Here is a 10,288-nt window from a genome sequence, read left to right as displayed (position 1 = left end):
GACAAATAAATTTATTTTTCTTTATGTTTTTAATTAATATGATATTTTAGCTAAGATATATTTAGCCTAAATTATATCTGTGGTCCCTTAATTTAATTTCAGATAACCTTTTAGGTTTTTATTTTTTTTTCTCGACTTAGTCCTTTATTTTAATTTTAAGTGACAATTTGATATTTTATGTTTTAAAATTTCAACAATGTTATCCTTTTTTATACAAAAATTCAAAAAAAATTTCAAGCAAAACGCATAAAATTAATTATATTCGTCAATATAATAAAAATTTCATCAAATTCGTAACGCAAATCTTCAGATAAACTCATATTTTCATACTTTATTTGATATTGTTAGGAATAAAGGACTAATTCAGAAAAAAAAAAAAAAAACTAAAACGTTACCTGAAATTAAGTTAAGAGACCGTAATTTAGCCATATATTTATAACCGAGTCAATTTTCATCTTACGAGCAAAGTTTATAAGGAAAGTCGAATTCAAATTTTAAAATCACGTCAAAACCAATTTAAGATTTATTAGCCAACTTTGTATTGGTAAGCTCGAGTCAGGTTTTAAAGGTCTATTCATTAGTCTAAAAGAGATAATATTAAACACAATATTAGTTATACTAATTAATTAAATTAAGTTGTTGTTCTTATTAACTATATAAATTTTATTGTATTTCTTTATATAATAATAATATTTTTATTATTCAATATATTTTTTGTTTATTTTTTCATCTATAATTTTTATTTATAATTGTAACGGTTATCACCTTAGCCCAAAACCCAAATTATAATTTTTTGGGGTTAGATCTCATGGTCTAAATAAGTGCATATGTGAAATGATGAAGATGTTGGTAAGATAGCAATAATGAAAGCTATAATATATAGAATTAATAAGGAAGAGGAAATAAATATGAGTACCAAACTCAACCGTTTATATAATAAGTGGCAATATAATATAATGTAATTCTTGTTTATTTTTTTGTGTGTGTAGGTGTCCACATAGTCTTCCCATTGAAGTAAAGTTGGTTGAAGTTTGAGTGAGAAAGTGGCCAACCATTCCCTTCTTTTTCATCATCATCATCATGGAACCAAAAATAAGAAACTAGTAAATTACTATAATTCCTACAAAAACAAAGAAAAAGTTATAAACTCCATAAAAGGTGAAAGGTTGCTAGTGGAAATAAAGTAACTTCATTATTCATACAAGCCAAAGGAATTGGATTCTAAGTTAAACAAGAGAGAGAGAGAGAGAGAGAATTATGTGGTGCTGGAAAGGAGAGGGAGGGTAGAGAGAGAGTTTTTTTCTACTTTGTTCTGTTTTGTGTCTTTGACAGCACTTTTAGGAGTTCTTGCAACTTTGGAAGCTTTGCCAGTGCCAACCAACAAGGTATCTATTATCTTAAGAAGTCATTTGTTTTGTTTTTTTTTTTTAATTAATAGTATCTTTTGAAGATTTACCTTTATGAGGTTGTGTTATTAATTTGTTAATTATTATGGTTATGAATCATGTTGTGTTGGCATGTACATGTCTGAATTATTATGATTCTTCTGATTTTTTTATCAACATAACAATAACTGAACTTGCCTAGGGATCCTTTTAATTCTCTCTCTCAACTCTTGTTCCTGTCAGAAGATATGTGTATTACTATTAAGTATTGTTGTTAAAACTTTAGGAAAACAATTCACTTTCTCTCTGACATGTTCATAACTTGCTCTTTCTTCTCAATTTTCCTTTGTTTCTAGAACAAAAATTCATCTTTCATTTTTCAATTTTTCTCAGGTTTGTTTGCATTTTTCTGTTAAGAGATTTTCATTTTTATCTTAAATTACAGTCTCTATACTCTTTATATACATCTTTGATTGATGGATATGTGCCCTTAGATTGGTATTTTTTGGCCAAACAAGTATCCAAATTTACTGGATTAAAATTAATTTACTTCTGCCTTCTGCATAAAGTGGATTATTTTTTAGGTGAATGAAGGCTTTTTCATTTCATGTTCATTTGTTATTTATTTATTCAATTATTTTGTGGCCTTTAACAGCTTGAAAATAAAATTGAGATGTTGCCTCCTTGTTGGTGAGCCTAATTCTCTCACAATTTCTTCCTTAAATAAAAAAATAAAAATAAAGAAATAATAATTCATTGTTAATTGTTGTATATCCATATGTGTGTGTTTGTGTGTTAATTATAGATGTAAACTCTTGTATGCTAGTCTATTTTTATCCCATACATATGTGGTATGTTTTGTTTTTGCAGAATATTGAATTCATCTTAAATTTGAAGTTACAGGAAGAAACAGTAATGCTACTGAGATGGGAAAGAAGGGGAGTTGGTTTTCAGCAATCAAGAGAGTTTTCACACACCACTCCAAGGGGAAGGTATTTAATGCAAGTGCTTTCTATTTGTTGTTGTTCTTATATTTGCTTTTCTTTCGGCATTAGATGCCAAAATAGGTAACAATTTAAGGATTAGACACACATCCCACAAGGACGTGGTTTGAATCTCATTACTAATGTGAAGACCTTATTCTCTGAGTCTTACCTTGTTGAGCTTTTGGGACCTTACTCTCCTAAACTTTTTTTTGACAAAAAAATTGTATCAAATTTAATGAAAGTGGACTGTAATATTAAGAAAAATCTTCCGTATGAAATTCCAAAAGTTTTTAGTGTATCAAAGTTCTGGTAGATATTTAGGTCTGCATCTGAATTTATTTTTGTCAAATGTCAATTAGTTTGGTTCATAACCACTACTAGATTATTGAAAATATTGCAAAAGGATTCAGGAGATCATGTTTGCTTTATGCATTAGTTTTAAATTATTAATGCCTCTTTTGTCTGAACTTTGATTCCAAATTTTGATACCAAATTTTGAACTTGTTTCAGTTCTGCAGATTGATCTTATCTAAATCTAATCATGTTTAATAATATAATAACAGGATTCAGATAACAAAAGCACAAAAGAGAAAAAGAAAGGTATAGGAAAACTAAAGCATGGAGAGACCAATTCTTTCATTCCCCTTTTTAGAGAACCAAGCAGCATTGAGAAAATATTTGGGGACTTTGAAAGAGAGCAACAAGTACTTGCAATTAGGCCTCCCACACCTCCTGAGCGACCGAAAACACCGCCTTTTGTCCCTCCTAGAGTTGCTTCTCCTAGGCCTCCTTCACCAAGGGCTGCTTCTCCAAGGGCCGCTTCACCTCGAGTTACCTCTCCAAAAGCTGCGTCTTCTCGGAATGTTCAGCACAACAAGGAGGTTGGTTACAGACCAGAACCAACTTTAAAGAACCAGCATGCCTCGGCTACAAAGATTCAGGCTGCTTACAGAGGTTATATGGTAAGCTTTTATATTTTGTTGTGAATGTCATTAATAGAATTTATCCCTTTTGAGGTGTCCCCTTTAAGTATTAAGTATTTAAGTTTTTTGTTGTGAATGTAAAAATATTTAAGCATTAAGTACTTTGGTTCCTAGCTTTGGAAAAATTTGTAGTCATGTTCTTCTTTGTCAACCCTGAATATTATGTGCCTGAATAGGCTGAGTACTATGCAAATTCACCTTGAGAACATGAATGAGGCAGTCTTTGAATTCAGAATGCACCTTGATCCATTAATTTTGCAAGCTTTTATATCGTTTGTTAAACAAAGTATCCACCTTGTAATATGGGGTACTTGCAAAACAGGCCAGGAGGAGTTTTAGAGCTCTAAAGGGTCTGGTAAGGCTTCAAGGAGTGGTAAGAGGACAGAATGTCAAGAGACAGACAGTTAGTGCCATGAAACACATGCAGCTGTTAGTGCGAGTTCAATCTCAGATTCAATCTCGAAGAATCCAGATGTTGGAAAACCAGGCACGGTATCAAGCCGAGTTCAAGAATGATAAGGATGCTGCAAGTACCTTTGGCAAAATGACTTTAGGAAATGGTGTAAGTCCACTTTATTGAACATTTCTAACATGTAACATATGTTTGAGAACAAAATGTTCAACTAGTAGGAGCTATATACTGTATAATCTGCGGATTATGCGATCGCAATTTGATATATTCAACTATAAGTGATCATACTCTTCTTTATGGCATCCATAATGTTTAGATATAAAGCAAATTCTATCAGTTTTATTCAGAAATATGTGCATGCTTGTATTTCAAACTGCATTTATATAAATCAGACTAATTTGTTTTGATAATTTGGAAATTTTGGTATAGTCTGAGGCAGGTAACAATGAAGATTGGGATGATAGCTTACTGACAAAAGAGGAAGTAGAAGCAAGGTTGCAGAGGAAGGTGGAAGCAATCATCAAAAGAGAGAGAGCAATGGCATTTGCATATTCACATCAGGTACAAACACAGGCTAAACTTTTTATTTATACTTTCCTTTTAAAAAAAAAATAATAATCATCTTAAAAAGAGATTCATGTAATCAATCACACATAGAAACAATTTATACTGACTTATTTGAACTTATTTACTGTGGCATAAACACTTGCGAGACTGATCAAGACAGTTTATCATTATCTTCATAAGCTCTTCAGGATAGTTTATAAAAACAACTTATACCTTACATGAGAACAATTTTACTTTAGAAATAGTTTATACAAAATCACGTATATGATAAGCACTTAATTATGTTGTTTATTCGAACGAAGCCTTTTGCGGGATAAAGTTTAGTTGTTGTTATTGTCCAAGTTGATCTCCAAATTTTTTTGTCCTTCGATGAGATAATAAAATCACTATTTGTTATGACTATGCCAACAGTTGTGGAAGGCCTCTCCAAAATCAACTCAAACACCGGTGACAGATACACGATCAAGCGGATTCCCATGGTGGTGGAACTGGCTGGAAAGACAACTACCTGCTGGAACAAATCCACAAGAAAAACAAGTCCTAAAGAATTTTCAACTCACACCACCAAGACCATATTCAGAACAAAAGACAAGTCCAAGACCTGGCTCAAGCACTCAAAGGCAACAACAGCACCATCCATTTTCCTTTGATAACATAGATACACCAAAATCCACAAAATCAACTATATTTCCATCTTCAAAACCAGCTAGAACTCCTCCATTCAGAACTCCACAAACAAACACCTCGAGCATGATGTCAAAACATTCAAGGCCTAGAGCATTAGGAGCCAACTCACCTTTCGATATGCCGCTCAAGGACGACGATAGTCTCATAAGCTGTCCACCATTTTCAGTGCCAAACTACATGGCTTCAACCGTTTCTGCTAAAGCGAAAGTACGCGCTAGCAGTAATCCAAGAGAAAGATTTGGTGGTAGTAGTGTTGGTGGTGGAACTCCAACTCCAAGCAATGATTCAAAGAGGAGAGTTTCATTCCCTTTATCACAAAGAATAGGGTCATTGTTCTCTAGCAAGGATCCTCATGGCTCTCACAGAACACCAGATAAATATCAGTCATTTGAATCAATAGGAAATGTGAGTGTCGATTCAACAACATCATTGCCAGCAAGAGTTGGAAGAAAACCTTTTACAAGATTTGTGTGATTGTATTCTTTTTAACCATTTTTGTTTTTGTCTTGTGTTATTGTCAGTTGTATTATGATTATGATGAGTGTATTGGTGGTGATGATAGTTTGACCGAAGAAGTATACATGTTGTAAACTAATAAAAAAAAAACATTCATAGGAAATAATGGTTTGGTAACTTCTGATTTGAAACTTTGTTTTTTGAGATTAATGTGTGTATGAGAGAGTTTATATACTCCTACTAATGTTAGCATTTCCTTTCTAATTTCAACTTCATTTACTATGTACTATTTCAGTTGCATTTCCTCTGTTTTTCAGTTGTTCATTCAACTCCTTGTAAATTGCAATGCCATGTATAAGTACTTTTACAAAATAATAGATCATTTTAGAACAAAAAATAAGAGTAACCCAATCAAAGTAAAAAATAAGTTACCAAAAATATTTAGTCATTCCCATATTATGTTATATTCATGAGCTTGCTTATCTGTTTCATTCACTAAAAATTTGAGTTTATATCATCTAAATTTTGGTTGAAAATGAATTTATTGTAATATAATGTTTATTTTTTAATATTTTTATTTCAAAATGTATTCAGCAAATATAATTATTTGGATGATATGAATCAAACGGAATTTAAAATTTGTAATTAGCAAATATATTTAAATTATATATAAATATTTTTTTTCATTTCGTTTCTTTTTGGTGCACTTATGGGACAATTTTCATTATATATGAATTGATAATATATTCTTATAAATTATAATTATTACCATCAAATACATCCGTATAAACAATAATTGTAAAGAAAAATGTAAAAATATTATAATTATTTTTTAAAATTGGTTAATTTTTTCGTATGTGTATATATATATTGTATCAATTTGGGCATAAGTTTGAGTTAAAAATAGGTCAGGTTAATCGGTTATTATTTCGGTCTAGACCAAGCTATAAAAATTAATTTAAACACAACTTAATTTTCTTTGCCCATTTCATTTAGGAGGTTTCTACCATGCACCCCCACACCTTAACCTCCCACCCTCCTATCCCACTTGAAATTACATTTTTGCCCTTATTACTATCTACCAAACCCTCAAAAAAAATTAGCACTCATTTTTTCACCCCTCTTTCGAAATTTTACAGAAGTTACCCACCATTTGAAAGTTTACAAATTTTTGAAATATAAAAAGTAAGTAATTTTTCTTAATTTTGAATTTTCATAATTTCGAAACAATTATTTTTGAACTTTTAGAACAACATTAAAGTTTTTGAAATAGGTTTTTTTTTCCAAATTTTCGAAAGTTTCCGTCAATACGAAACTTTCGAAATGTTAAGTTCCAGTTTTTTTCAAAACATTGAAATGGAAAGTTTATATCAACAATTAAAAATGTTCAGATCAACGTCAAACTTTTAGTAAATTGTTAATTTCAAAAGTTTTTAACAATTCTAAAGTTTTGAAATTTCTGCGAAGATTCCATTTCAAAAACTTCGAAAGTTTGAAAAATTTGGAAATGTTTATTTTGAAAATTTCCAAATGTTTGGAAGTTTGAAACTTTCATTTCGAAAGTTTCAACAATATCTGAAAAATTTGCATTTCGAAAATTTCAAAAAGTTCAAAAATTTCAACAATTTCTGAAAAAACTTCATTTCGAAAATTTTAAAAAGTGCGAAGTTTTAACAAATCCTGGAAAAACTTCATTTCAAAAATTTCTAGAAAAACTTTATTTCGAACATTTCAAATTTTCGAATGATACTTACTTTTCTATTTCGAATGTAAGAGAGAATGTTGTAATGTTTCAAAAGAGGGGCGAAAAAATGAATGTTAAATTTTTTTTAAGGTTTTACAGATGGTAAAAAAAGACAAAAATATAATTTCATGTGGGATGGAGGGAGGTTAAGGTGTGAGGGTACATGGTAGAAACCTCATCATTTAGCTTAATCTAAAAAAATATGACCGAGTCGGCTGGCCCTCTGGACTTCAAATGGGCCCATATAAAAAGAAAAAACTATCTTTTTTAACTCAATTCACTTATAAAATAAAATAAAAATCTAAAAAAATCTACAATTATTAAATAAAAAATACTTAAAAAACTAACAATTTAAGGTCTTCTTAATCTTGGCAAACGTCGTCGTCGTCTGGTCCTCTAGTGTGGTGTTATGTATTATATATTTAGTAGTTTATAAGATCTAATTTCTTCTATTTTATATAGTATTGAATTATTATTTTTCATAAAAAAAGTATAAGATTGACTCATTAGCCTTCATAGCCCAAAATGATCAGGCTAGACTTAAATATTAACAGTCAATTATAAAATGGATTTGATTGTATTGACTCAGTATGTCAACAAGACTTGTGTGATCACAACTACAAATGTGAATCATTTGGTCACGTAAATGAAAAATATAAAGATAAATGAATAAACTTTTTATTATATTATGAAAAAAGTTAATGATATGTATTTTGTGTGTGTCTAAATTATTTAGATTTGGAGTTGTGATCACATCATTTGGATCAGACAGGGAGAGTTTATTTTACAACTTTAGGTTTGAAACATGTTAAGGGACATATTAGAAAAAATTTACCATGTATCCCACATTTTACGTCAATTATTTATTTTATCGATTTTTCTTTTTTTCTTCCTACTCCATTAAATTCAACTTGGAAACACAATGTGTTTCATGAATCTTTATGTATCATAATTTATATTTTAAGATTTTTAGAACATAATTTTTTTTTAGAAAACTTGAAATATGTATTTTAGAAAGTTCAAATTTATTTTATAAAGAACTTAGAAATAATTGTTTATAAAAATTCAGAATTTATATTCTAAATCTTTTTTTCTTCAAATTTTTTAAAATAGATATGTGTTCTAAAAAACTTAAATAAAAAGATTTATAATATAAATGTTTCTAAAAAATTCAAATTCAATGTTCCAAACCATAAATTTGTACCGAAAACATAAATTTTGAGTTTCTTTTAAAATATGGGGTAGGAATATAATTGGATAGATATAGGAAAAATGTTCACACATTAGATAACTATGGTGTCAAGTGTCAACCACCATGCCCGCAACTATTATTTGATATTAGTATTTGTTTTGAAAGTTTTATCCTATTCCCATGTACTCAATACTCCTACATTTTATACAAACTGCCTTCTATTTTTATTTTTATTTTATTTTTTATATAAATAATAATATCTTTTCTTTACTAAATTTAATTTGGATTTCAAAAAAAAAATTTTTTTTAAAATTTAAGTTTTTCAGAACATAAATTTTAAATTTTCAAAATACATATGTATATCGAAAAATTTTAAAAATATTTTCTGAAACACTTTTGTGTACAGACAACTTAAAAATAAAATTTCGGTAAACAAAGTTTAGGATTTATGGTTTAAACTCTAGACCCTACTAAAACACATTGTGTATCAAAAAAAAAAATTCAAAATTTTCGGTACACAAATAATACATTTATGTATCAGAAAACTTGATAAAAGTTTTAAATTTTCAAGTACACAAAGTTCAAATTTTTAAAACACAGAGATTTTAAAAGAAAAAAAAATTTATAAGTTTTCTAAAATGGGTAAAAAAAATTATTATTATTTTATAAAAAAAAATAAAAAGATAAAAAAGAAGTAGGAGTATAAATGTGGAGTCCACGAAAAAGTTTTCCTTTGTTTTTCTTTCAAAACTTTGTATGTTTTTTTGGTTCAAACTAAATAAGATCAAGAGAATTGTACCATGCACCCCCCACTTGCACTTTCCATCTCCCATCCTCGTTGAAAATATCATTTTGTCCTTTTTTACTATCCATAAAATATTTATAAAAAATTAGGCTTAATTGTAGTTTTGGTCCCCTTATTTTAGCTGAATCACGAAAGTAGTCTCCCGATTTTATTTCTCCTCAGTTTTGGCCTCCCAAACATAATTTTGGTACAAAATTTCATGAAGTGTCATTTTTTAAAGCCGCACTACACCATTTATAATCATAGATTTCAGATACAATTGTTGCAGCACGAGATCTTAAGAAATTGTGTGACTTAAGTAAACGCAAAAAAATAAAGTTTAATCAAATTTTGAACTAAAATTCTGTTTGGGGGACCAAAACTGGGGAGAAATAAAATGGAATGACTACTTTCGCGATTCAGCTAAAATTGGGGACCAAAATTACAATTAAGCCAAAAATTTATCACTCCATTATTCATTCCCTCTTTCGAAAATTACAAAATTTACTTTATCATTCAAAAATTTCTAAACTTTCGAAATATACAAAGTGAGTTTTTTTTTAACATTTTCGAAACTTTTGATAAGTATGAAAGTTTCGAAATATAATTTTCCAGGATAAATATGAAACTTTCAAAATGCATTTTTCCAAAATTCATCAACACTTCCGAAACTTTTGATCAATTTGAAATCTTCGAAACAAAATTTCTCAGATTTTCGAAGGTTTCTATAAGTTTGAAACTTTCGAAACACAAATTTCCATAAAACATCAAAATTTTCGAAACTTTGAAATTTTTGAAGTAATACAATTCTTAAAATTTCAAAACTTTCAAAAGTTTCAATTTATATGAAATTTTCGAAATGTAAATAAATATTTTAATAATAATTAAAATTTTATTTTAAAAAATGGATTTATAATATGATTATTAATTAAATTTAGTACATTTTTTGAAATTAGGTATGAATAGAGTTGAGGTTCCTCCTTCAAGAACGATTGTAGATTTTACAGAAAAATTCACCACCGATTAAATTTTTTATTATAGATATATATATTGATGTTTTATTTGAAACATATTTTGTAGGTATTTCCCTCT

General features: G+C 28.9%; 1 protein-coding gene across 8 annotated transcripts; it reads left to right on the top strand.

The window, feature by feature from the left end:
- The first annotated feature begins 966 nt into the window (after positions 1 to 966).
- LOC101508256 (protein IQ-DOMAIN 13) lies at positions 967 to 5,740 on the top strand. 8 transcript variants are annotated; one of them, XM_073369985.1, is made up of 6 exons: positions 967 to 1,385; positions 2,289 to 2,386; positions 2,935 to 3,333; positions 3,677 to 3,916; positions 4,196 to 4,327; positions 4,745 to 5,740. In XM_073369985.1, exons 2-6 carry the CDS (start codon positions 2,312 to 2,314, stop codon positions 5,492 to 5,494), a joined length of 1,596 nt encoding a protein of 531 aa, XP_073226086.1. In that variant the 5' UTR covers positions 967 to 1,385; positions 2,289 to 2,311; the 3' UTR covers positions 5,495 to 5,740. The 8 variants fall into 8 exon arrangements, with proteins under 8 accessions (XP_073226086.1, XP_073226084.1, XP_073226085.1 ...); XM_073369983.1 differs by having other exon boundaries at positions 968 to 1,385; positions 2,283 to 2,386; XM_073369984.1 differs by having other exon boundaries at positions 968 to 1,385; positions 2,256 to 2,386.
- The last annotated feature ends 4,548 nt before the right edge of the window (positions 5,741 to 10,288 follow it).

Source organism: Cicer arietinum, chromosome 6, assembly GCF_000331145.2.
Source record: "Cicer arietinum cultivar CDC Frontier isolate Library 1 chromosome 6, Cicar.CDCFrontier_v2.0, whole genome shotgun sequence".
Lineage (NCBI taxonomy): Eukaryota > Viridiplantae > Streptophyta > Magnoliopsida > Fabales > Fabaceae > Cicer > Cicer arietinum.
Note: the sequence above shows the minus strand (reverse complement) of the source record. Positions and strands in the feature narration are given on the sequence as shown.

What these genes read in the sequence shown, in the direction of transcription:
- LOC101508256 (XM_073369985.1), top strand. Translation starts at nt 2,312, where the DNA reads ATGGGAAAGAAGGGGAGTTGGTTTTCAGCAATCAAGAGAGTTTTCACA. An exon ending in CCAAGGGGAAGGTATTTAAT is followed by an intron (nt 2,387 to 2,934) that starts GCAAGTGCTTTC and finishes ATATAATAACAG; the next exon opens with GATTCAGATAACAAAAGCAC. An exon ending in CATTTGCATATTCACATCAG is followed by an intron (nt 4,328 to 4,744) that starts GTACAAACACAG and finishes CTATGCCAACAG; the next exon opens with TTGTGGAAGGCCTCTCCAAA.